Below are 27,932 nucleotides of genomic sequence, written 5' to 3'. Positions count from 1 at the left end.
GTTTATGGTCTCAATCTCTAGTTTCAAGTCTTCTTCAATACAGCATGATGTTCATTTAGTACATTATGGTCCATTTAGAGTCAAACAGACCATAAAGCAGGGGATGCTTTAGGGCGGGGCTACACGGTGATTGACAGGTCTCTACCAGAGACGTATACGGCGTCTCTACGTCACTCCTCCTCAGTCCACATATGGTCGCTTCCTGTTCACTGGTTGCAAAAAACAAGATGGCGACGGCCAAAACACTGAACTTGAGGCTTCAAACATCCACAAACCAACGAGAGACGTCGTGATGACTACGTCCACTTCTTATATACAGTCATATACTCTGTTAAAGAATCAGTTCAACATTTAGGAAAGTTGACTTATTTGCTTTCCTGCAGAGAGTTTGATCAGAAGATCAGCACCACTCATGAATATGAAGCCACAGCTTCTTCTTTACTCCACAGACATGAGATATCGACCTTTTTCATCAAACACCGACGTCACCAACATGTTAACTTCTGACCTGCATCTGTTGTCCAGATGTGAAGCAGGTTTGGGTATCTGCTGACTCAGATCCTGAACCCTCTCTGTGTCTGAACCAGGAGGCGTGTGCGTTGCTGCTGGAGGAGAGTCTACACTACATTCAGGCCAAATTCCTCTGCAGCTCCTCGGACCAAGCCGCCAAGTCCTTCCACACTAACTTCTCCCCCTTTGAGATCTATCCTTCCTCCTTCTCCTCCTCCTCTTCCTCGTCTTCCTCCCACGGCGCTCCCTTCGCGGTGCACCGGCTGGGCCTGGTGATCGACGGCCGGACCTTGGCCTACGCCCTGGACCCGAGTCTGGAGGATAAGTTCCTGGCGGTGGCGCGGAGCTGCCGCTCGGTGCTGTGCTGCCGGTCCACGCCGCTGCAGAAGAGCACGGTGGTCCAACTGGTGCGGACCAAGCTGAAGGTGATGACCCTCGCCATCGGTGAGTGAGACACACATCCAGATAGTAACCCTGTTTTAGTTAAGGCCCACCTCGAGATCACCGGTACACCTGCACCACTTCTACGTTTAGCAGAAAACACCGTCAACAGTGAACACAGTGACCGTCCTGACATGCTGGCTTGTGTTGTTGGAAGTGAAGCATTCCTCTTCATCAGTAGATTAAACTATAAGCTGAAGTCTTGAACCTTTAGGCTGTGAGATCCAGCAGCGTCCGGACAGATCAAAACACGCCTGAGCCGCCGCACGCAGCTGCTGACGGGCGAAATATCAACTTTAAAGAACCTGAAAGTGTGTCACCTCCAGCTGTTCCTCTTCTCTTCAGCAGGACACGTCCTCTTGCTCTCAATACGTTGTGACGTTTTGGGTCCTGAAGTCTCGTTCACTTGGACTGAAACTGATGATTTTCAATGTATTTGACTTCGTTGCCTTCGTTGTCTTTGTCTCATTCTTCTTCTTGTCCTTCTTCTTCTTCTTTAGTGTTGATCCGGTCCGTTTATGTCTGTCTTACTGTCAGACCGGTTTGAAGTGTTAACGTGAGTGTACTTTGTTTAAAAAGTGCACGCTCATCACCCTCACTGCGTCCTATCAGAGCTTCGTTGGGTCACTTTAGTGCTGAAGCTCTTTTTAATGAAGCTGTGACGATGGAGGTGACTTACAAAGCTGCTCTCTGGAGGATCTGCTTTATGCCAGCAGAGCGCTTTTCTGTCATTGCTACGAGAGCAGTAAACACTCTGTGATTACACATCTCTGTGAGGACGGAGGAGGAGGAGGAGGGTTGTTTTCAGAGGTTCTCCACCTCCTGCAGTCAGTAAATTGTTATTTGTTGTCTTTCTATTGAAGCAAATTAAATGAACAGAAGAAGAAAACCGATGTGAAAACAAGTGAATCATGTTAATCAGCAGTGATTCAATAATTAGACAATTTATCCATCAGTGGATGAAGGAAGGAACAGAAACCAACGAGGTGAATCAGGAATTAATACAACATGTCCTGATTCGGCTGCTTCAAAATAAAAGATTTTAGAATAACAAATTAACAGGGGGCTTTTATTTTGTTTATCAGCGAAGTAGAAAGAGTTAGTTTATTCCTCAATAAGACAAGTTACTAATGCTGCAGCACACATAACGGGTCTTTTATTGTCTCTCTCTTCACTTCCTGTGTCTCTCTCTTCACCTCCTTTGATTCTCTCTTCACCTCCTGTAGTAAAGAAGGAGATAAAAACAACACACAGTTTATGAAACAGGTCATGTGTTCATGTTGAGTATCTCTCTCTAATCTCAGGCGATGGGGCCAATGATGTCAGCATGATCCAGGTGGCAGATGTGGGCGTCGGCATCTCTGGACAGGAGGGCATGCAGGTAAGGAGACACCTGAGGAGGAGAGGAGAGGAGAGGAGGGATTATTTTAGAGTTAGACGGAAATAGTAGTTTGTCTAATTTTAGTCATTTTAATCCTTCATAGTTTTAGACAACTCTAACAGCGTCACCGCACCTCCCAACAATGTCACCACACCTCCTCCCGACAGCGTCACCGCACCTCCCGACAGCGTCACCGCACCTCCTCCCAACAGCGTCACCGCACCTCCTCCCCGTCACCGCACCTCCTCCCGACAGCGTCACCGCACCTCCTCCCGACAGCGTCACCGCTCCTCCCGACAGCGTCACCGCACCTCCTCCCGACAGCGTCACCGCACCTCCTCCCGACAGCGTCACCGCTCCTCCCGACAGCGTCACCGCACCTCCTCCCGACAGCGTCACCGCTCCTCCCGACAGCGTCACCGCACCACCTCCCGACAGCGTCACCGCACCACCTCCCGACAGCGTCACACCTCCTCCCAACAGCGTCACCGCACCTCCTCCCTGTCACCGCACCTCCTCCCGACAGCGTCACCGCACCTCCTCCCAACAGCGTCACCGCTCCTCCCGACAGCGTCACCGCACCTCCTCCCGACAGCGTCACCGCACCTCCTCCCGACAGCGTCACCGCACCTCCTCCCGACAGCGTCACCGCACCTCCTCCCGACAGCGTCACCGCACCTCCTCCCGACAGCGTCACCGCTCCTCCCGACAGCGTCACCGCACCTCCCAACAATGTCACCACACCTCCTCCCGACAGCGTCACCGCACCTCCTCCCGACAGCGTCACCGCACCTCCTCCCGACAGCGTCACCGCACCTCCTCCCGACAGCGTCACCGCTCCTCCCGACAGCGTCACCGCACCACCTCCCGACAGCGTCACCGCTCCTCCCGACAGCGTCACCGCACCACCTCCCGACAGCGTCACCGCACCACCTCCCGACAGCGTCACACCTCCTCCCAACAGCGTCACCGCACCTCCTCCCTGTCACCGCACCTCCTCCCGACAGCGTCACCGCACCTCCTCCCGACAGCATCACCGCACCTCCTCCCGACAGCGCCACCGCACCTCCTCCCGACAGCGTCACCGCACCTCCTCCCCGTCACCGCACCACCTCCCGACAGCGTCACACCTCCTCCCAACAGCGTCACCGCACCTCCTCCCTGTCACCGCACCTCCTCCCGACAGCGTCACCGCACCTCCTCCCGACAGCGTCACCGCACCTCCTCCCGACAGCGTCACCACTCCTCCCGACAGCGTCACCGCACCACCTCCCGACAGCGTCACCGCTCCTCCCGACAGCGTCACCGCACCACCTCCCGACAGCGTCACCGCTCCTCCCGACAGCGTCACCGCACCACCTCCCGACAGCGTCACCGCTCCTCCCGACAGCGTCACCGCACCACCTCCCGACAGCGTCACCGCTCCTCCCGACAGCGTCACCGCTCCTCCCGACAGCGTCACCGCACCACCTCCCGACAGCGTCACACCTCCTCCCAACAGCGTCACCGCACCTCCTCCCTGTCACCGCACCTCCTCCCGACAGCGTCACCGCACCTCCTCCCGACAGCGTCACCGCACCTCCTCCCAACAGCGTCACCGCTCCTCCGGACAGCGTCACCGCACCTCCTCCCGACAGCGTCACCGCACCTCCTCCCCGTCACCGCACCACCTCCCGACAGCGTCACCGCTCCTCCCGACAGCGTCACCGCACCACCTCCCGACAGCGTCACCGCACCACCTCCCGACAGCGTCACACCTCCTCCCAACAGCGTCACCGCACCTCCTCCCTGTCACCGCACCTCCTCCCGACAGCGTCACCGCACCTCCTCCCGACAGCATCACCGCACCTCCTCCCGACAGCGCCACCGCTCCTCCCGACAGCGTCACCGCACCTCCTCCCGACAGCGTCACCGCACCTCCTCCCCGTCACCGCACCACCTCCCGACAGCGTCACACCTCCTCCCAACAGCGTCACCGCACCTCCTCCCTGTCACCGCACCTCCTCCCGACAGCGTCACCGCACCTCCTCCCGACAGCGTCACCGCACCTCCTCCCGACAGCGTCACCACTCCTCCCGACAGCGTCACCGCACCACCTCCCGACAGCGTCATCGCTCCTCCCGACAGCGTCACCGCACCACCTCCCGACAGCATCACCGCACCACCTCCCGACAGCGTCACCGCTCCTCCCGACAGCGTCACCGCACCACCTCCCGACAGCGTCACCGCTCCTCCCGACAGCGTCACCGCTCCTCCCGACAGCGTCACCGCACCACCTCCCGACAGCGTCACCGCACCACCTCCCGACAGCGTCACACCTCCTCCCAACAGCGTCACCGCACCTCCTCCCTGTCACCGCACCTCCTCCCGACAGCGTCACCGCACCTCCTCCCGACAGCGTCACCGCACCTCCTCCCAACAGCGTCACCGCTCCTCCGGACAGCGTCACCGCACCTCCTCCCGACAGCGTCACCGCACCTCCTCCCCGTCACCGCACCACCTCCCGACAGCGTCACCGCTCCTCCCGACAGCGTCACCGCACCACCTCCCGACAGCGTCACCGCACCACCTCCCGACAGCGTCACCGCACCTCCTCCCGACAGCGTCACCGCACCTCCTCCCGACAGCGTCACCGCACCTCCTCCCCGTCACCGCACCACCTCCCGACAGCGTCACCGCTCCTCCCGACAGCGTCACCGCACCACCTCCCGACAGCGTCACCGCACCACCTCCCGACAGCGTCACCGCACCACCTCCCGACAGCGTCACCGCACCTCCTCCCGACAGCGTCACCGCACCTCCTCCCGACAGCGTCACCGCACCTCCTCCCCGTCACCGCACCTCCTCCTAACAGCGTCACCGCACCTCCTCCCCGTCACCGCACCTCCTCCTAACAGCGTCACCGCACCTCCTAACAGCGTCACCACACCTCCTCCCGACCATCAACATGGAAGACATCAGCTCTCTTCCTGCTTCGTACGTGTTGTGGAGGTCCAGATATCTCGGGAAACTAAAACTCGACGACTGTGTTTTCATCCCATAAACAAATAGAAGAGGAGTGACACACAGCTGGACAAACCTCCTCCCGACAGCGTCATTTAGATATAAAATGTGTTCCATCCGACCGTTGATGTCACATGAGAACACGGTTTAAATTGAACTAATAGTAAATTGAACTAATAAGATATAAATTGTCATGAACAGCGTTATGTCTCGTTTGTTAAATACCTGTTGCCTCGACTCCTCTTTCCTCGTGGCTCCTCCTCCGCTTGTATCTCTCGTGGGCGGGACAAGACGTGAGGTAAGGAGGCGAGGAAAGGACTGGAGGAGGCAGCAGACTGACTGTTTCCTCTGGTGTCTTCCAGGCGGTGATGGCCAGTGACTTTGCTCTGCCACGGTTCCGGTACCTCCAGAAGCTCCTGCTGGTCCACGGTCACTGGTGCTACTCCAGACTGGCCAACATGATCCTGTTCTTCTTCTACAAGAACGCAGTGAGACTCGTTCCCTCCAGTGTGTCCTCGCCTCACAGCGTCAACCGTTCAACATCTGTTCAATATCATCACTCTATTGTCTGATTTAAATACTTCTCTCTTCTGTGTGTGAGTTGAGAAGAGGTGAACAAGATCATCTTTATATCCCGTTAAACAACAATCAGTCTGTGAAACCAGGAAAACGTTTTGTCAGAATCATTTCTCTAAATTCCTTAATTTGTTTCTTATTGTTGTAATTTACGTAACGTAACGCACAATATTTCTACGTCGTGTTCAGAGTTCATGGAGGAATCAAAACCTGGAAGAAAACATGAATTCTTTCAGTTCTTTGTAGAAACACGTGGTCGCGGTGCTCTTCAGCCTCCGGTGGACACCATGAGAATTACAACAACAAACACCTTCTGTTCCCTCAGATGTTCGTGTTGCTCATCTTCTGGTACCAGTTCTACTGCGGGTTCTCGGGTTCGGCCATGATCGACCAGTGGTACCTCATCTTCTTCAACCTGATGTTCTCCGCCTTCCCACAACTCGTCACCGGCACGCTGGACAAAGACGTGTCGGCAGAGACGCTCCAACAGCTACCTCAGCTCTACGTGAACGGACAGAACTCTGAGGTTTACTTCCTGTTAAGAGATCTGCGTTTACAGGAGCTAGTGGAAGAAGAGCTTTATCTTAACATGTACACCTGGTGTATATTAGCATGCTAACACATTACACCTGCTTAAGCATCAGCTTGTTAGCATTGAGCTGACTCTAGTGCTGAGCCTCAGTGTGTTTCCTGACTGAGACTCTTCGTCGTTGCAGGAATATAAGCCGTACATGTTCTGGATGAACATGATCGACGCCTTCTACCAAAGTCTGGTCTGCTTCTTCATCCCTTACTTTGTGAGTTTTCCTTTAGCAGTCGTTCATAATGCTGCAAACACCAAAATCAAATCTGCTACTTGTGTATTTATGTATTTAATTGTACAGTGTTTCTGTAACATTGCATAATAACTAAACGTTGATTGATGTGATCTGGTAAATAAATAAATGAAAGAATAAATAAATAAATCGGCTCTTCACTTTATCTCCTCTCTTCCTCCTTCTCCTCTTCCTCCTCCTCCTCTTCCTCCCTCTCCTCCTCTCCTCTCTTCCTCCCTCTCCTCTTCCTCCTCCTCCCCTCCCTCTCCTCCTCCTTTTCCTCCCAGGCCTACGCTGACTCTGACGTGGATCTGTTTACATGGGGGACTCCCATCACCACCCTCGCTTTACTCACCATTCTGGTCCACCTGGGCATTGAGACCAAAACCTGGGTAAGAACCTGATGATAACTCGTCTCTCTCTCTGTCTCTGTCTCTGTCTCTCTCTGTCTCTGTCTCTGTCTCTGTCTCTCTTTCTCTCTCTCTCTCTCTCTCTCTCTCTCTCTCTCTCTCTGTCTCTGTCTCTGTCTCTCTTTCTCTCTCTCTCTCTCTCTCTGTCTCTGTCTCTCTTTCTCTCTCTCTCTCTCTCTCTCTCTCTCTCTCTCTCTCTCTCTGTAAGACAGCGTGTCTGTCTGTCTGTCTCTCTGTCTCTCTTCCTCTCTCGTAAACGGCCCTTCTGTCTCCGTCCATTCATAATTCATGACCCTGCATTGAATCAGAGTCTCTTCCATTAATGCTGAGGCTGTAAATTTAGCCCGGCATGAGAAACGTCCTTTAACCAACGAGCGGAGGTAAACATCCATGATGCTGCATGCTGGGTAAACGGCTGTGAAAGTCAATTAAAGGAATCTGAGACGACAACAGCTGTGAGGCTCTAATTATTGGTGTGTGTGTGTGTGTGTGTGTGTGTGTGTGTGTGTGTGTGTGTGTGTGTGTGTGTGTGTGTGTGTGTGTGTGTGTGTGTGTGTGTGTGTGTGTGTGTGTGTGTGTGTGTGTGTGTGTGTGTGTGTGTGTGTGTGTGCGTGTGCGTGTGCGCGCGTGTGCTGAACTGTTTAAAATCTTTATAAAGTGATAATATGTTTACAGCTCGCTCTGCTGCCCCCAGTGGTCACAAACAGTCACTGCAGTCTGTTCTACTTTAAACATTTGAAAGACCTAACTTCCTGATTCACAGTAGTTATTGTAGTTTTTACTGACATTTGGCTTTTCACTCAAAATATCAAATTATTGTCAAAATACTTGCGTTGGTGATACATGAGTACCTGTGTCCTCTGTGTCTCTGTAGACGTGGATGAACTGGATGTCCATCTCCTTCAGCGTGCTCTTGTTCTTCACGGTGTCTCTGAGTTATAACGCTTCCTGTCCGGCCTGCTTCTCCCCCTCTAACTCGTACTGGAGCATGCAGAGGCTGCTGCAGGACCCGCTCTTCTACCTGCTGTGTGTGCTCACACCTGTGGCCGCGCTGCTGCCCAGGTACGTCCTGCTGGGGGGGGGCTTCAGTCCCAGGACGCGTCCACACTGCGTTTGAAAACGCTGCCGAACGTCGTGTTAGTTTATAGACTCCGGTGTTGTGTCGTAGTGACAACAGACAGAAACGTAGACATCGATGACGTAGACGCCAACGCTCACTTCCTGTTTGAGTGTCATCAGTCATGACGTGTCCTTCTCTGATTGGTCACGCAGACAGAAGAAAACAAACATCCGCCTCGTTTACCGATCGACTAGCAGGTTAATTCAACATGGATAACTGTCCTTGTTGTCTTTACTAGCAGCTGTTGTTCAGTTAAATTCTACATTTATTAATTCTTCTGTCGACATGCGGAGGAAGCAGCTGTTATTGGAGCGATCAGTGAGCAGCGTGTTTGAGGAGTTATCAGACCTACGGACGTCTGAAGGTTTGAGGAAGACGATGGACACAAAACAGACTTTACTTTCCTTATTAATGATTATTTTGTTTTGAACAACTATTGAGAAGTTCACACAGAAACTGTAAAGGAACAAAAGCATAAAAGAGAGAGACACAGACAGACACACAGACAGACCGACACACAGACAGACACACACAGACACAGACACACACACAGACACACACACAGACACACACACAGACAGACACACAGACAGACACACACAGACACACACACAGACAGACACACACACAGACACACACACACACAGACACACACACAGACAGACCGACACACAGACAGACACACACACAGACACACACACAGACAGATACACAGACAGACACACAGACAGACACACACACAGACAGATACACAGACAGACAGACAGACAGACCCTTGTGACTCACTTTTAAAAATAGAAATAGTTTTTTTTCCACTAAATGTTTTGAGTTTAAAGAGATCTAAAGTATAAAGCACAACCTTTTTTTATTAAAGAGTTAAAAGCTCTGTGTGGACGGATCCTTTAATATCTCTGAGCTTCTATCAGCTCCAGATGTCTCCAGATGTTTTCTCCTCATCTGTTTCTGTTTTCCTCTCCAGATATTTCTACCGGGCGTGTCAGGGCACGTTGTTCCCGAACCCCGTCCAGGTCGGCAGACAGCTGGATAAACTCCCGGCTGAGACCCACGGGAACATCCTGAGCCTCGGGGGGGTCGGGGGGGGTGCGACCCCCGAGCCTCGCTTCCTGTCCCTCGCCAAGCCGTCCGACGGAGACCGGCGGAGAGATGGAGACGACCCGTACGCAGTGGATCCCGCAGAGAAGGACACGCTTCCTTACACCAAAGACGCCGCCGCTAAGCGGCCCCGACCCCCCAAAGACTCCGAGTGTCCCCCCGAGACGTTAGAGACGTCGGACATGAGCTGGGTGACCTCCACGCCTCAGACGGCCAGCGTCCAGCTCGGCCTTCCTCCCGATGGAGACTCCCAGTGCGTCAGATACTGCAGGAACTCTTCTGACCACGAGGTTCATCCGGCGCCGCACGCCGTCGTCCTGTGACGACTCCGAAGTCCGACACCAGAAACTCCAATTTGCACAAAAGTTTTTATATATAAAAAGAAAGAAAAAGTAATTTTATTGTATTTTTCCAGCAGCTTGTTTCCTATCAGAGAAGCGAGTCGGTACTTCATTTTGTGGCTGTTTTGAGGCTTTACGGTTGAAGAAGTGGAATATCTCCCGTTTCTTGTTTTTTTAAATCCTGGAATGTTTTTATTTCAAAGATGCGTCTCAGCAGTCCATCAGGTTTCTTTAAGACATTCCAGACATTCTGACAACGTTTCTCTGTTTGTTCACATTTCAGAGATCAGAGAGAGTTTGTGTGTGTTTTATCGGTCGCTGTAGAAACATGTTTCAGTGTTTGATCTTTACAGGAGTCATCAGAGCCTCATTCATGACATTCCACTGAATAACCATGAGTGCTACGATCTACCAGTGATGATGCTGTGTGTGTGGGTGTGTTTGTTTTACTGTCTTGTGGGGACATCAATCTGATCACACAGTCACATTGTGGGGACTCTACTATTTTGGTGGACAAAGTGCACGTCGGGTTAAACTAAATCATTACATCTCATGGTGAAGACTTGGTTTAGGGTCAGCTTTAGGGTGGTAGCGGTTATTGTTATTCGCCAGGAAATCAATGTTATGTCCCCAAAAGTCATGAAAACACTGTGTGTGTGTGTGTGTGTGTGTGTGTGTGTGTGTGTGTGTGTGTGTGTGTGTGTGTGTGTGTGTGTGTGTGTGTGTGTGTGTGTGTGTGTGTGTGTGTGTGTGTGTGTGTGTGTGTGTGTGTGTGTGTGTGTGTGTGCGTGCGCGCGCGCGCGCAGTTTCACGTTAAAAAAAAAAGTTTTGACATTTTGGGAAATACTTTAATTTGCTTTATTGAAGCCACAAGTTTAATACGAAAACTAAAAGCTAGCAGCTAGCTGTGGCTAAAGCTAACCTGACGTCTAAACTCAATAATTATCATGTCGCGTCTACTTTTTTTAAAAGTCCAGTTTGTAGCATTTAGTGGGATCTATTATCAGAAATGTGATATAATATTCATAACGATGTTTTCAGTCGTGTTTAATCACCGAAAAAAATAAGAATCGTTGTGTTTTTGTTAGCTTTATATCTACATAGGGAGCTGCAGGCGGAGTCCGCCATGTTTCTACAGGAGCCCAGAAGGGACAAACCAAACTCTGTAGAGAGAGACTTTCATGTTGTTACCTGAAAAAACAGAGGGATGTTCAGTTGGTTCAGTCTGCAGCTTCACCACTAGAGGTCACTAAATCTCACACACTGCTTCTTTAATTTATACTAAAACTGTTCTACAACAAATATAACTCCTGTAGAACCACAAAGAGGTGTTTTTATACAGAGAAGATGCTACTTACATTTTATGTCTTTGTTTTCTGTCTGTTTTTTGCCATTATGCTAAGCTAAGCTAACCTTCTCCTTGGCTGTAGTGTAAATCTTCTCATCTAACTCTCAGTAAGAAAACGAACCATATTTCCCAAAATGTCAAACTGTTCCTTTTAAACAACCAGCTTTTCATCTCGTTTCATAAACGTGATTTTTTTTACTAAAGCTCCTTTTTGCAACAGTTCTTTATTTCTGCTGCAAAACAAAGAAAAGAAGCTCAACGGAGAAAGAAAGTCTTTTCCCAAATGTACAAGACGCCGCTTTAAGATTTAAATTTGCACTTTGAAAGCATTATTTCCGAGTTGCCGTTGAGGATTGTTGGTGTTCAGCGGGAAAGTAAAAGTGTTGACTGTTTGTTTGATGTTGAAGCAGCAGCACCTGTAATGTCTGATGGTTGTATCTCTTTGCAGTACATTTTTATAAAGTGTGTCATTTACCAAAGACCATTTATATTCCTGTATCTTCTGAGCAATAGTAAGCGCCTTAAACACTGGATGAGAAGGACAAATGTCTTCTGTTAGTGTAGAAGTGGTTGAAGAAGATTTTCGTTTCCTCTTTGTTTTATAGCTTCAGGCTGGAATATAAAGATGAACATTCACAAATTCCACGCGGCCTTGAACACATCGGAGCGCGATTCGATGGTTATTTTTCATCAGTATTTTGTTCATTTTAAGTTTCTCTTCTGTTCTTGGAGCACATGGAGGCTAAAATAAAAATGATGAAGATAAAGTATTTATCCTTTAATGTACTCTGCTTAATAAAACGTCTCAGTCCTCAAACTTCATGTTGACCTTCTGTTATTCTTTAAACAAACTATTAATGTTATGTAAAACATAACAGATATATATATATATATATATATATATATATACACATATATATATATATACACACACATATATATATATATATACACACACATATATATATATATATATATATATATATCTGTTATGTAAAACATAACAGATATATATATATATATATATATATATATATATATATATATATATATATATATATATATATATATATATATATATATATATATATATACACATATATATATATATACACATATATATATACACACACATATATATATATATATATACACACATATATATGTGTGTATATACAGTGGGTACGGAAAGTATTCAGACCCCTTTAAATTTTTCACTCTTTGTTTCATTGCAGCCATTTGCTAAAATCAAAAAAGTTCATTTTATTTCTCATTAATGTACACTCAGCACCCCATCTTGACAGAAAAAAACAGAAATGTAGAACTTTTTGCAAATTTATTAAAAAAGAAAAACTGAAATATCACATGGTCATAAGTATTCAGACCCTTTGCTGTGACACTCATATTTAACTCACATGCTGTCCATTTCTTCTGATCCTCCTTGAGATGGTTCTACTCCTTCATTGGAGTCCAGCTGTGTTTAATTAAACTGATTGGACTTGATTAGGAAAGGCACACACCTGTCTATATAAGACCTTACAGCTCACAGTGTATGTCAGAGCAAATGAGAATCATGAGGTCGAAGGAACTGCCCAAGGAGCTCAGAGACAGAATTGTGGCAAGGCACAGATCTGGCCAAGGTTACAAAAGAATTTCTGCAGCACTCAAGGTTCCTAAGAGCACAGTGGCCTCCATAATCCTTAAATGGAAGAAGTTTGGGACGACCAGAACTCTTCCTAGACCTGGCCGTCCAGCCAAACTGAGCAATCGTGGAAGAAGAGCCTTGGTGAGAGAGGTAAAGAAGAACCCAAAGATCACTGTGGCTGAGCTCCAGAGATGCAGTAGGGAGATGGGAGAAAGTTCCACAAAGTCAACTATCACTGCAGCCCTCCACCAGTCAGGGCTTTATGGCAGAGTGGCCCGACGGAAGCCTCTCCTCAGTGCAAGACATATGAAAGCCCGCATAGAGTTTGCCAAAAAACACATGAAGGACTCCCAGACTATGAGAAATAAGATTCTCTGGTCTGATGAGACCAAGATTGAACTTTTTGGTGTTAATTCTAAGCGGTATGTGTGGAGAAAACCAGGCACTGCTCATCACCTGCCCAATACAATCCCAACAGTGAAACATGGTGGTGGCAGCATCATGCTATGGGGGTGTTTTTCAGCTGCAGGGACAGGACGACTGGTTGCAATTGAAGGAAAGATGAATGCGGCCAAGTACAGAGATATCCTGGAAGAAAACCTCTTCCAGAGTGCTCTGGACCTCAGACTGGGCCGAAGGTTCACCTTCCAACAAGACAATGACCCTAAGCACACAGCTAAAATAACAAAGGAGTGGCTTCGGAACAACTCTGTGAGCATTCTTGACTGGCCCAGCCAGAGCCCTGACCTAAACCCAATTGAGCATCTCTGGAGAGACCTGAAAATGGCTGTCCACCAACGTTCACCATCCAACCTGACGGAACTGGAGAGGATCTGCAAGGAAGAATGGCAGAGGATCCCCAAATCCAGGTGTGAAAAACTTGTTGCATCATTCCCAAGAAGACTCATGGCTGTACTAGCTCAAAAGGGTGCTTCTACTCAATACTGAGTCTGAATACTTATGACCATGTGATATTTCAGTTTTTCTTTTTTAATAAATTTGCAAAAATTGTTACATTTCTGTTTTTTCTGTCAAGATGGGGTGCTGAGTGTACATTAATGAGAAAGAAAATTAACTTTTTTGATTTTAGCAAATGGCTGCAATGAAACAAAGAGTGAAAAATTTAAAGGGGTCTGAATACTTTCCGTACCCACTGTATACTATATATATACACTATATATGTGTATATGTATATATGTATATGTGTATATATATATAGATATATGTATATATGCAGGAGCATGTTTCAAACCAAGATATCAGCAAAGTCTTTGTTTTTGTCTCGTAAACATTTCAGTCGACGGTTTGTTGTGATGATGTCATCATTCACGCTCTGCTGAGGTGTTGAAAATCCCTCTGAGCTGCTGACGTCACAGATCCTGATCACAGAAGACAAAACCTCCAGGAATCACTTCATGAACTCCACCTTCAACAACTACGTCCTAAACGCAACCCACAGCGTCCTCTCCTCAACTCTGCACCACCCGACACACACATTCCTGATCTCTGCACCACCCGACACACACATTCCTGATCTCTGCACCACCCGACACACACATTCCTGATCTCTGCACCACCCGACACACACATTCCTGATCTCTGCACCACCCGACACACACATTCCTGAGGTTTAACTGATGGGTTCCAGGGAAAGAGACGCCCGGAGATGATCGTCTTGTTATGGAATGGCTGTGAGGGAACTTATATCACACCTTCAGGAGAACGAGTCAGAGATGAAGACCTCGTTCTTATGAAACATGAAACGTAACGACGTCAGCAGAAAGGTGATGATCATAATAATGATGTAAATCTCAGCCGATCGGGGAGATTATTTGTTATCTTTATTAATGGGAGGCAGCGTGTAGATTTTACTTCATAGTTCAAGAACACTTTTACATTTCATACAAACCATAACTTTCTGTAAAACCTTAGACCTTTAGAAGCATTTCTTTTACATTTTAAATATATACTGTATATTTTTAATAGAATACGTGTTAAACAATTGTAGATCCAACAAACTGTGTCAGCAGAAGTACTGACGGTTATTATTCTAACTCAACAATGTGTCTGTTTCTATCTACAGTTTAATGTGAAACAAATCATCTAAAACATAAGAAGACAGAAAGAACTCCACTTTATGAACAGTGGCCCCACAGTGACCCCTAGTGTCCATGTTGTTTACTGCAGTCAACAGGACAGAAATCAATCCTTTTATTCAATATGACATATATATATATATATTTATTCATATATTCATATATTTATATATTCACATAATTATCCCTCTCACACAATCAGAGAGCTAATTTTAGCCCCATAATAATAATAATAACAATGATGATAAAAATAGAAATAATAATAATAATAATAATAACAATAATAATAATTATAATGATTATAAAAAGTAGCTTGACAGCTTTCAGGAACTTTCTATCAAGAGAATACTGGTGAATCAAGGTGAATACATGAACTCATAGATATCACCATGAAACTTCACCACTTCATCACTCACATTAAGAAGACTCTACAGGTGAATAGGGTCACAACATGAACTCATAGATATCACCATGAAACTTCACCACTTCATCACTCACATTAAGAGACTCTACAGGTGAATAGGGTCACAACATGAACTCATAGATATCACCATGAAACTTCACCACTTCATCACTCACATTAAGAGACTCTACAGGTGAATAGGGTCACAACATGAACTCATAGATATCACCATGAAACTTCACCACTTCATCACTCACATTAAGAAGACTCTACAGGTGAATAGAGTCACAACATGAACTCATAGATATCACCATGAAACTTCACCACTTCATCACTCACATTAAGAAGACTCTACAGGTGAATAGTCACAACATGACCTCATAGATATCACCATGAAACTTCACCACTTCATCACTCACATTAAGAAGACTCTACAGGTGAATAGGGTCACAACATGAACTCATAGATATCACCATGAAACTTCACCACTTCATCACTCACATCAAGAAGACTCTACAGGTGAATAGTCACAACATGACCTCATAGATATCACCATGAAACTTCACCACTTCATCACTCACATTAAGAGACTCTACAGGTGAATAGAGTCACAACATGAACTCATAGATATCACCATGAAACTTCACCACTTCATCACTCACATTAAGAAGACTCTACAGGTGAATAGGGTCACAACATGAACTCATAGATATCACCATGAAACTTCACCACTTCATCACTCACATTAAGAAGACTCTACAGGTGAATAGGGTCACAACATGAACTCACAGATATCACCATCAAACTTCACCACTTCATCACTCACATCAAGAAGACTCTACAGGTGAATAGGGTCACAACATGAACTCATAGATATCACCATGAAACTTCACCACTTCATCACTCACATCAAGAAGACTCTACAGGTGAATAGTCACAACATGACCTCATAGATATCACCATGAAACTTCACCACTTCATCACTCACATTAAGAGACTCTACAGGTGAATACATGACCTCATAGATATCACCATGAAACTTCACCACTTCATCACTCACATTAAGAGACTCTACAGGTGAATACATGACCTCATAGATATCACCATGAAACTTCACCACTTCATCAGACTCTACAGGTGAATAGGGTCACAACATGAACTCATAGATATCACCATGAAACTTCACCACTTCATCACTCACATTAAGAGACTCTACAGGTGAATAGGGTCAAAACATGAACTCACAGATATCACCATGAAACTTCACCACTTCATCACTCACATTAAGAAGACTCTACAGGTGAATAGAGTCACAACATGAACTCACAGATATCACCATGAAACTTCACCACTTCATCACTCACATTAAGAGACTCTACAGGTGAATACATGACCTCATAGATATCACCATGAAACTTCACCACTTCATCACTCACATTAAGAGACTCTACAGGTGAATAGAGTCACAACATGAACTCATAGATATCACCATGAAACTTCACCACTTCATCACTCACATTAAGAGACTCTACAGGTGAATAGAGTCACAACATGAACTCACAGATATCACCATGAAACTTCACCACTTCATCACTCACATTAAGAGACTCTACAGGTGAATACATGACCTCATAGATATCACCATGAAACTTCACCACTTCATCACTCACATTAAGAGACTCTACAGGTGAATACATGACCTCATAGATATCACCATGAAACTTCACCACTTCATCACTCACATTAAGAGACTCTACAGGTGAATACATGAACTCATAGATATCACCATGAAACTTCACCACTTCATCACTCACATTAAGAGACTCTACAGGTGAATAGGGTCACAACATGAACTCACAGATATCACCATGAAACTTCACCACTTCATCACTCACATTAAGAAGAGTATTTATTGTCTGAAATGTTATGTTTAAATATGTAAATGAGGCATTATGTAAAGTAACTTTTGGAGAATTTAGTAGAAAAACAGACAAAGTAGTAAAATAAATGTTTTATTTCCTCTAGTCTGAAAGAAGAAAAATAGAACAAATGTTTTTCTGCAAATATGAAGATTTTTCCTCTCCTCCTGTTTCTGGACCTGGATATATATATATATATATATATATATATATATATATAAAATAAATATAAATATAGATATAAATATATCTATATTCATATTTATATTTATAAATTTATAAATGTATATATTTATATATATATATATAAATATAAATATATATATATATATACATTTTTTTATATATATATATAAATAAATGTAAATATATAAATATATATATATATATTTATATTTATATATTTATACGTATTTAAATATAAATAAATATATATATATATATATATATATATATATTCATATTTATATTTATACGTATTTAAATATAAATATATATATATTCATATTTATATTTATACGTATTTAAATATAAATATAAATATAAATAAATATAAATATCTTTATTTATTCATTATTTATCTCGTGTGTGTTTCTGAAGAGGAGGAGGGGGGGGGCGGTGGCTTGGTGTTTGACAGCCTCGCGCTGTGCATGCCGGGATACATGTCGCTCTTGTTTACAAGATGGTAGCAGAGGATCAGTTCTGTGACTTAATAAACACTTAAAACACTAAAAACACAGACTTCCTCCCGTCGGTCCTCACGAGACTCGTCTCGTGTCGGTGAGCAGGTGACGTCAGTTTGAATCCGGATCCACGCGGACTCGAGAGGCTGAACGCGGCTCGTGCAGAACCGGACGTTATTTTTGCAGTGTCACTGACAGACAGAGAGGACCACAATACCCCGGATCATCAAATCACAGGTCGGTAAACTGTATTTAACGTTGTTTGTTTTATTCATTTTATATTAAAGTTGCACTAAAGAGAAACAGTGACAGTGAGTCACAGTCTAATAACTAATATAATATAGAGAGGTGTAATTCATATAAATAAGATATTTATTTATTGTGTTTTTAATTATACAGTGTTGGAGAAGTCATGAAGAAAAAATACTTTCTCTCCATTTAAAGGTACAAAATGTAACCAGGAAACAACCTCAATGCTTCATGTGTTAAAGCTGCATTCTCTCTAGTGTCCACCAGGGGGCGACTCCTCTGGTTGTATAGAAGTCTATGAGAAAATGACTCTACTTCTCTCTTGATTTATTACCTCAGTAAACATTGTAAACATGAGTTTATGGTCTCAATCTCTAGTTTCAAGTCTTCTTCAATACAGCATGATGTTCATTTAGTACATTATGGTCCATTTAGAGTCAAACAGACCATAAAGCAGGGGATGCTTTAGGGCGGGGCTACACGGTGATTGACAGGTCTCTACCAGAGACGTATACGGCGCCTCTACGTCACTCCTCCTCAGTCCAGATATGGTCCCTTCCTGTTCACTGGTTGCAAAACAACAACATGGCAACGGCCGTAATCCAAAATGGCGACGGGGAAATCGCCAAACTTTAAATACTTTAAAACAATCCTTGGTATTAAAAATACCGGTTGCTGTTAAGCTAGCTGGCTAGCCGTAGCTTAGCTTAGGTTACACCATAGAATTAAAGTAGGAGTAGAAGGGACATTCCAATTGAAATCAACACAGCAGGATGGTCAGAGCGTCAGCCATTGTTTTGTGTACTGTTACCATTGCAGCTGTTCTAGCCGGCTAACTTTCCCGTAAACTAAACCGACTTACGGCAAGTTGCGGACTCACTGAGCATAAAGAGTAAACGAGTAGAATATAACAACTTAATGCTTCATCATCACACTCGTGTCCCAGCGAAAGAAAAGAACACTGACATCAACAGGAGAGTGAACACTTTGTTTGGCTAGATGTCTGTAAACAGTGTAGAATTCAGTGGAATTAGCAAGCTAGCTAGCTAACTCTTGGACTACTTGTTCGTTAGCTAGCTGGCTAATTCCAGCATGTGTTAATGACCCATCACTTATCTGAGGTTCACATGAGAAGAACCGTGAGGGGAGATCCGTTACATTACTAGTAAATATGACCGTTGTGAAATGGAAGACATTCGTTCCTGCTGCTGTAATGCTTCAACGTATTTAATAATAAATATATACAGAGCCACCAGATACATGCTGATCATGAAGATTGGACAAAAAATTGGTCTAAATATTACTCAGTTGACAAATGGATTAAAAAGCGTCCGCCTCCTTTTATTACAGGCTGTATATTTATGGTTAAATTCATTATTATTACTGAACTCTTCTTTCAGAGGACTGTCCATCGGGTCTGCAGGAGTGTTCCTGAATCCAGCCGAATGTAAGTCTCTCTATTTAACCTGCACTCAACTAGTTAAACTAGAAGCTAAACTAACTAACATGCCGTGAGTTCAACTCATATTTCCATCTGAAGCGTTGCACCCTTTGATGTTCTGTATCTCTGTCATGATGTCGTAGCTTTTTCAAACAGGAAAGAAGTGTAAAAGTGATTTTCTTTTAAATTATTATTATTTGCATTGCAAGAATATGTTTATGCTTATTTTTTCGAACATGAGTTTGAGTCTCACTTCCTGTTTGAACGTCTTGCTCTGCAGGAATAGAGCGACTGCAAAGCATCTCATCGAGCGCTACTTCCGGCAGTTAACTGACGGCTGTGGAAATGGCGACTGCACGAATGAGTTTTGCGCGTCATGTCGTGACTTTCGACCTCTGGATAAAAATTCAGCGGCGGCCAAAGCGCTCGAGCTGTTTAAGATCAACGCCAAACTCTGTAATCCTCACCCCTCCGAGAAAGACACTCCGGACGGTGAGATGAGCGAGACGGACCTCTGTCCCACCAAGGAGGACTTCTCAGGTAACGCTGACTCTCACGGACGCTGGCTTTGAGCTTTGAGTCAAGTTCACCGTGTTAATTCGATTTTTTTTCCCCTGTTTTGGTCCAGATGTTCATTACCTCACGGAGAACACGGTCTGTATGATCCTGAGTTTCTGTGAGGAGAGGGGCGACTACTCCGCACTCATCCGCATCATCGGCAGGATTTTCTCCAATTCGGACGCCTTGACGAAGAGTTTCAGGAAGGACGAACCCGTCGATGCTGAAAACCCGGACTCATGTGAACCGACAGATGTGGACGAGCAGGAGAAGCAAAGCTCAGAAACGACGGGCGCTTCCCTACCGGACGAGGGTCTCGATGAGATGCTGGACCCTTGTGAGGTGACGGTGGACATCGACGCCGTGAGGAGGGTCTACGACCGACTTCTGAGCCTCGACCAGGTGGAGGCCGCTTTGGTGAACGCACTCGTTTACCTTACTCCCAACATGGAGCTCGACCTGGAATACCTCGACGTGTACGAGACGAACCCAGACTACCTGAACATCTTCATCATCGTGTTGGAGAACAGTAACCTCCACAGCCCCGAGTACCTGGAAACGGCTCTGCCGCAGTTCTGCAAGGCCATGAGCAAGCTGCCAGTGGCGGCGCTCGCCAGGCTGTCGAAGCTGTGGTCCCGGTACGGACTCGCGCACATCCGCCGCATGACTGAGACCTTCCAGCAGCTCATCACGTTCACGGTCGTCAGCAACGAGTACGACGGCGAGACTTTGGTGAACGACGACGCTACCGTGGTGGCCGCTACGCAGTGTTTGAAGGTCGCCTTCTACGCGAGTATCCTGGGTGGCGACGTGGACGTGGAGCACAACGAAGAGGAGGAGGAAGACTCCGAGTCCGACGAGCTCACCCTGCACGAGCTGCTGGGCGAGGAGCGGCTCTACAACAAAGGTCCGCCGGTCGATCCGCTGGAGAAGGAACTGGGAGTCCGACCCGTGGACAGTATCAGACCCCTCCTCCCCTACGAGGACTTTGTGAACGAGTCGCTGAACGACGTGGTGGAGATGGACAAGGACTTCACATTCTTCAAGGTCAACGCAGAAACCAAGTTCTCCTTCCAGAGCTGCCCCTTCATCCTCAGCATCATCACCAAGAACCAAGGGCTGTACTACGACAACCGGATCAGGATGTACAGCGAGCGGCGCCTCACGGCCCTCTACAGCATGGTCCAGGGCCAGCAGCCCAACCCCTATCTCAAGCTCAAGGTCCGCCGGGATCACATCATCGACGACGCCCTCGTCAGAGTGAGTCACAGCGACATGTCCGACGGTGTGCTCATAGTGTCTGTGGTTTAAACCATAGTGTCTATGAGTGTCATAGACACTCTATGGTTAGAACGATAACGTCCCTGCCGTATTTACGCCTATTTGACGTTATGTTGAGGCGTTGATGGAGCAGCCACAATGTTAGCATAGCCTAGCAACAATCGACCCAAACTCCAATAAAAAAACAAGCATTTTAAAAGTAGTTTGCTTGTCGTCTTTTTGACAAACCTGACAAAGTATGAATTCAGACTTTTTACAAATCTGCATCATTATGCAGTTATTTCAGCATCCTTTTTATCTGTTTATTGCAATTAAATAACAGCAAAATCTGTTTATTTTGGCTTCATACCACTGTAGTAAACCAGCCGACGTGTCAAACGATCAATCTGCTTCTTATTTTGTGTGAACACATTAATGTTACAGTTGCATGTTGTGACATGTTTAGGCTCCGCCCTCTTGTGTTTTCTCCATGAATTCGACCCTCTTGTGTTGCAGCTGGAGATGATCTCCATGGAGAACCCATCCGACCTGAAGAAGCAGCTGTTTGTGGAGTTCGAGGGGGAACAAGGTGTAGACGAGGGCGGGGTCTCAAAGGAGTTCTTCCAGTTGGTCCTGGAGGAAATCTTCAATCCCGACATAGGTGAGACCAGAAATCACAAGTTTACAGAATAGCTCAACGTTTAAGGAAATGCTCTTCTTTGCTTTATAGATGAGAAGATTGATACCTTTTGGTTTCTATTCCTTCATGTATTTCTCTCTGTTTTGACTTCCTGAACAGGAATGTTCAGCTACGACGATGACACCAAACTGTTCTGGTTTAACTCGTCCTCTCTGGAGAACGAGGCCCAGTACACTCTAGTTGGACTCGTTCTGGGGCTCGCCATCTACAACAACTGCATCCTGGACGTTCATTTCCCCATGGTGGTCTACAGGAAACTCATGGGCAAGAAGGGGACCTACTTGGACCTGTCAGACTCTCATCCAGTACAGTAACTTTCTCCAAAGTTAACATATGCAGTGAAAGTTCTGTATACTGTTCTGTATTTCTGACATATTATTATTATTATTATTATTATTCTGTTTTTTTACTACAGGGTTTACTTAGTTACATGTAACAAACTGTAGCACTTAAAGAAAAGTTCAACCTTTTGGGAAACATTCCTATTTGCTTTCTTGTCGAGAGTTAGATGAGAAGATCTACATCCCTCTCATGTATCTTATCGTGTTGGGGGTCGCGGTACATTTACACCAAATCAGTCGATACGGCGACAAACACCAGTCCTCCCCTTCATTTAAATGTGGGTGATGTGTTTGACTTGTGGCGGTGGGGACCCACAGACTGTGTATGAGAAGTGGACGTCGTCATGATGACGTCACTCATCGGTTTGTGGATGTTTTTGAAGCCTTGAATTCAGCGATTTTGTCGTCACCAGCTTGTTTTTTTTGTAACCAGTGAACAGGAAGTGACCATATCTGGACTGAGGAGGAGTGACGTAGAGACGCCGTATACGTCTCTGGTAGAGACCTGTCAATCACTGTGTAGCCCCGCCCTAAAGCATCCCCTGCTTTATGGTCTGTTTGACTCTAAATGGACCATAATGTACTAAATGAACATCATGCTGTATTGAAGAAGACTTGAAACTAGAGATTGAGACCATAAACTCATGTTTACAATGTTTACTGAGGTAATAAATCAAGAGAGAAGTAGAGTCATTTTCTCATAGACTTCTATACAACCAGAGGAGTCGCCCCCTGGTGGACACGAGAGAATGCAGCAACCAGAGGTGGCCAATCAAGTAGCTCACAGGAAGAAGAGCAGCATGAAAGACTGAAACACAACGCAACATTATGTTTTTCACCTTTAGTCTCTCACTTTGGACGTGTTTGCCAGTTTAAAATCCGCAATTTTGATGAACCTCCCATCCTGGTTAGTTATTGAAAGTGCTTTTTTCAGTCACCCGTAGGACCAAACATTCATCATGGCATCACTACCACATTGCTGTTAATCACCATAACACATGACTTTGTGTTCGTGTATCCTCACGTTTAGCAGCGTAGCCTCAACAGATGGAGCTCTGAGCACGAACAAAGACTTTTATCCTCAACATGATGTTTGTTACTTTATTCTCTGAACACCAGAGGACGAACAAACAAGATAAAGTGTAAAGAATAAAACAGACGAGTGTAACCAACAAAAAGCCATAAACCAACCTCCACTATAGAGAGGAGGGATGATAATCATCTATAAACTCATATCTCATATTCATGAACTACTTCATCACCGTCATAGAAACCCTGTAGAGAAACAAGTCAAGTATTAAATGTGTAATAAAGAAACTAAGGTTGAACATCCTGTAAACTGTTCGATTTGGCTGATAAATATTTACTCAAATGTAGATTTTTAACACTTCCTGTTTCTAAAGTATCTAAAAATGAATTGTTCTTTTTAGTAAATAGTGTTTTTATCAGTTAATATTTGTGACAGTCACATCTAAAAAGCTTTGATCGCGTGACAAGTTACAGAAATTCAGAGGTGCACGACCAAACGCTGCAATCACTTGAGGATTACGTCATTATATAAACCAAGCTTAAGTCGGACAATGGTAGCCCACATCAGACAATGGTAGCCCAAATCAGACAATGGTAGCCCAAATCCGCCATTAAACTTGTTGTTTTCTCTCATTTATTTTATGTGTGCATTAAATAAACGAGACATTACATGTCACTGAGCTTTAGAGAGGATGGAAGGTGTGTCTCGTTACTTCTGGACAGAACCAGGCTAGCTGTTTCCGGTCCACATGCTATGCTAAGCTAAGCTAACATGTCAACGTGTTTCCTCACACTTCTTTTCTTCTTGCAGAGTCTCTACCAGAGTCTGAAGAAGTTGCTGGAATATGGCGGCAACGTGGAGCAAGACATGATGCTCACGTACCAGATCTCTCACACAGACCTGTTTGGAAACCCCATCCTGTACGACCTGAAGGACCAGGGAGACCAGATCCCCGTCACAGAGGACAACAGACAGGTGAGACCACAACAGTGGTAGTCATGTGATCATGTTCATTTAACATGTTGGTAGATGGTATCGCTGGGATTTCATCAATACGGCTTATAGGTTCGTTTTCAATACTAAATAATTGCTTTTTTATATTATATAACTGAGCTAACGCTAACTGAGCTAACGTTAACTGAGCTAATGTTAACTGAGCTAATGTTAACTGAGCTAATGTTAACTGAGCTAATGTTAACGTTAACTGAGCTAACGTTAACTGAGCTAACGTTAACTGAGCTGTTAACTGAGCTAACGTTAATTGAAAATTAACGTTAGCTCAGTTAACGTTGACTGAGCTAACGTTGACTGAGCTAACATTAAAAAAGCGATAACTGAGCTAACGTTAACTGAGCTAACGTTCTGTGGTCGTGTGAATGGTACATCTCTAGTATTATTATCATTATTAGTAATATTAGTGGTAGTAGTGGGAGGAAGCTGGTTTAAAGTTGATACATCAGATTGATATCAGCTTAATTCTAGAGGAAGTGTCCATTATGGAAATATTTATACACATGTTTTCCTGCAGTTATTAAAGAAGTTTCTTTACATTTAACAGGTGTTTTTTTGCTTTTGACCTCTTTGAATCACAGGAGTTTGTGGACATGTATGCCGACTACATCCTGAACAAGAGCGTGGAGAGTCAGTTCAAAGCCTTTAAGAAAGGTTTCCTGATGGTCACCAAAGAGTCTCCTCTGAAGTATTTGTTCAGACCGGAGGAAGTAGAGATGCTGATCTGTGGCAGCAGGGTGAGGAAACACAGCTTCATTTAAACGTTTCTTTATTGTAGATGTGTGATTTAGGATTAATGGAGGAATCTCTTTCACAGAAACTTGACTTTGAAGCTCTTGAAAAGACGACAGAATACGATGGAGGTTACAGCAAAGATAGTCAGATCATCAGGTGAGTCTCTTTTGTCCTCTCACACACTGCATGTCACTGAGCGATAACTGAGCTAACGTTGATTGAGCTAACGTTCTGTGATCGTGTGAATGGTACATCTCTAGTATTATTATTAGTATTCGTAGTAGTAGGACACACTGATTTAATTTAACATTGTTTTTTTATTTTTTTATTTCCTGCTTACAGAGATTTCTGGGAAACGATTCACTCGTTTGGAGAAGAGCAGAAGAGGTTGTTTCTTCAGTTCACCACCGGCACAGACAGAGCGCCCGTCGGAGGGCTCGGCAAACTAAAAATGATCATCGCCAAGAACGGCTCCGACACAGACAGGTACTTCAGACAGATTATCAGATAAAGAACTCGTTCTACAACCAGCGACAGACGAGGACGCAGAGATTATAAGGTCCGGTCTGTTCTTTGTGAAGGAGAATTCTCAGGAACACCTGGAGAGAATTTCTTTACTTTTGCAACAAACGTCCAGCTGAGCCAGGAAGCAACCTCCGGTTCTTTAAAGTGAAGTCAAAGCTCCATGTGTTAAAGCTGCATTCTCTCTAGTGTCCACCAGGGGTGACTCCTCTGGTTGTATAGAAGTCTATGAGAAAATGACTCTACTTCTCTCTTGATTTATTACCTCAGTAAACATTGTAAACATGAGTTACATATGAGTTACATTGTAAACATATAGATGGACTAATGGATCATCTATACTCGGTTGTCATTGGTTCTCATTTCCTTCTTTCAGACTGCCGACCTCTCACACCTGCTTCAACGCTCTGCTGCTGCCTGAATACTCCTGCAAGGACAAACTGAGGGAGAGACTCCTCAAGGCCATTACGTACGCCAAAGGCTTCGGGATGCTTTGATCCACAAAGACGAGTTTTCTCCACTACGTTTTTTACAAATTAAAGAAAAAGGGAGTATCACAAAAAAGGGGAAATGCCGTGAAACAAAATGCTGCAACAACCCTGTGCCTCACCAAGCTGCACCAGTCAGACTCCACCCTTCATTAGGTCTCCAAAGAGCTCATCACAACGCTTGAATTAATTTTTTTTCATTCTTTATTCTTTAGTGTTTTGTTTCTTAACAATATCTGATTTGTGAAACTGTGAAAGTGCACTTACACACGGGATTTTAAGTGACGTGCAGTTTTATTTATTGACGTAGTTTTTTGACGTTTTCTCGTGTGTTTTTTCCGGTTCCTCGCGGTGTAGCAGTATTCAGTCCTCTCTCCCCACAGCCGGGAGACGACTGGACATAACGGTGCTCCTTGTGCTAGATTGAGGTGACGCCTTTTCATTTTTTTATTACTGCTGCCTACACAAACAGCCTCACTGACGAGCTCTTATTTGATCTGTTTCCTGTCAGCGTGAGAGCAAACTCTCCGCTGACCTCCAGGTTATGTTGAAGTATTTCTGTGTACTACATATAACATAAATACTTTGTGAGCAGATCGTGTGGTTTCAGGATGACTGATCCGGTCTCCTCTTTGTTTGATTTTTAAAGTGTTTCTGATTGCACATTTGTAAGTGCAGTTGCCAAAAATGTGCAATGCCTAGAAACTGTATATATACATACTGTATGTGTTTCTATATATATGTGTATGTATATATATATATATATATATACACATATATATATATATATATATATATATATATATGTGTGTATATATATATATATATATATGTGTGTGTATATATATATATATATATATATATATATATATATATGTATATATATATATATATAAAAGAGAAAAGAGTCACATGAAGTGTTTTATTTGGCCAAATATCTCAGGTACATAAAGAATGTGCAGATAATGTGAAACTCTTATGTAAAGCAACTATTATGCAAAGTCAATAAAGGTGAACTAAATCAATTAACTTTGTCTTTATGCTTTAAGGAATTTCCACTAACAACATATGATCTAGATAAAGCTGCTATAATCAATATTTTATGTTAAAGGGCCAGTGTGTAGCATTTATTGGGATCTAAATATGATATTATTAATTAAGTATGTTTTCTATAGTGTGTAATCACCTGATTGTAGGAATCATTGTGTTCGTCAGGAGACAACCTCCGGTTCTTTAAAGTGAAGTCAAAGCTTCATGTGTTGAAGCTGCATTCTCTCTAGTGTCCACCAGGGGGCGACTCCTCTGGTTGTATAGAAGTCTATGAGAAAATGACTCTACTTCTCTCTTGATTTATTACCTCAGTAAACATTGTAAACATGAGTTTATGGTCTCAATCTCTAGTTTCAAGTCTTCTTCAATACAACATGATGTTCATTTAGTACATTATGGTCCATTTAGAGTCAAACAGACCATAAAGCAGGGGATGCTTTAGGGCGGGGCTACACGGTGATTGACCCTTTTCACGTCGAAGGGACAAACCCCAAGAAAATTATCACTCGACTCGCTTTACTCTTACCAAAAAAAGACAATCTAGACGCATACAGTATATGAACATGTTTAATGTTTATTTACATATAACGTCGCAATTTACAACTCATAGCGTCCGCTGATTATAACATAAACAGAACTGCATTTGGGTTTCATTTTGTACATTCACAGACTGCATCAAATGGATGTAGCAGTAAGTAGTTCATGGAGCATGAATTAGATTTAACAGATAGATCAGTAAGTTC

General features: G+C 44.5%; 2 protein-coding genes across 6 annotated transcripts in view; both read left to right on the top strand.

Moving 5' to 3' along the window:
- Positions 1-11,880, top strand: part of atp10a (ATPase phospholipid transporting 10A) — a 37,408-nt gene extending 25,528 nt beyond the window's left edge. For both annotated transcript variants that reach the window (XM_076081516.1, XM_076081517.1), the window contains 8 exons: positions 588-954; positions 2,256-2,332; positions 5,698-5,823; positions 6,237-6,437; positions 6,628-6,708; positions 7,014-7,118; positions 8,011-8,198; positions 9,236-11,880. In XM_076081516.1, the coding sequence (XP_075937631.1) occupies positions 588-954; positions 2,256-2,332; positions 5,698-5,823; positions 6,237-6,437; positions 6,628-6,708; positions 7,014-7,118; positions 8,011-8,198; positions 9,236-9,692 (1,602 nt within the window). In that variant the 3' untranslated portion in view covers positions 9,693-11,880. The remainder of the gene's footprint in view (positions 1-587; positions 955-2,255; positions 2,333-5,697; positions 5,824-6,236; positions 6,438-6,627; positions 6,709-7,013; positions 7,119-8,010; positions 8,199-9,235) is intronic.
- A 5,893-nt stretch (positions 11,881-17,773) lies between these two features.
- Positions 17,774-27,164, top strand: ube3a (ubiquitin protein ligase E3A). 4 transcript variants are annotated; one of them, XM_076081501.1, is made up of 13 exons: positions 17,777-18,041; positions 18,204-18,248; positions 19,454-19,500; positions 19,775-20,034; positions 20,123-21,312; positions 21,829-21,973; positions 22,112-22,322; positions 22,787-22,850; positions 24,194-24,358; positions 24,976-25,131; positions 25,212-25,285; positions 25,472-25,615; positions 26,028-27,164. In XM_076081501.1, coding segments are annotated over exons 3-13 (2,532 nt in total). In that variant the 5' UTR covers positions 17,777-18,041; positions 18,204-18,248; positions 19,454-19,498; the 3' UTR covers positions 26,149-27,164. The 4 variants fall into 4 exon arrangements, 3 of the variants coding, with proteins under 3 accessions (XP_075937617.1, XP_075937616.1, XP_075937615.1); XM_076081500.1 differs by lacking the exon at positions 18,204-18,248; XR_012949545.1 differs by lacking the exons at positions 18,204-18,248; positions 25,472-25,615; positions 26,028-27,164 and having other exon boundaries at positions 17,774-18,041; positions 22,787-22,905.
- Positions 27,165-27,932: the final 768 nt, after the last annotated feature.

Source organism: Anarhichas minor, unplaced genomic scaffold (genome assembly GCF_050575085.1).
Source record: "Anarhichas minor isolate MPS153535 unplaced genomic scaffold, ASM5057508v1 ptg000081l, whole genome shotgun sequence".
NCBI lineage: Eukaryota > Metazoa > Chordata > Actinopteri > Perciformes > Anarhichadidae > Anarhichas > Anarhichas minor.
Note: the sequence above shows the minus strand (reverse complement) of the source record. Positions and strands in the feature narration are given on the sequence as shown.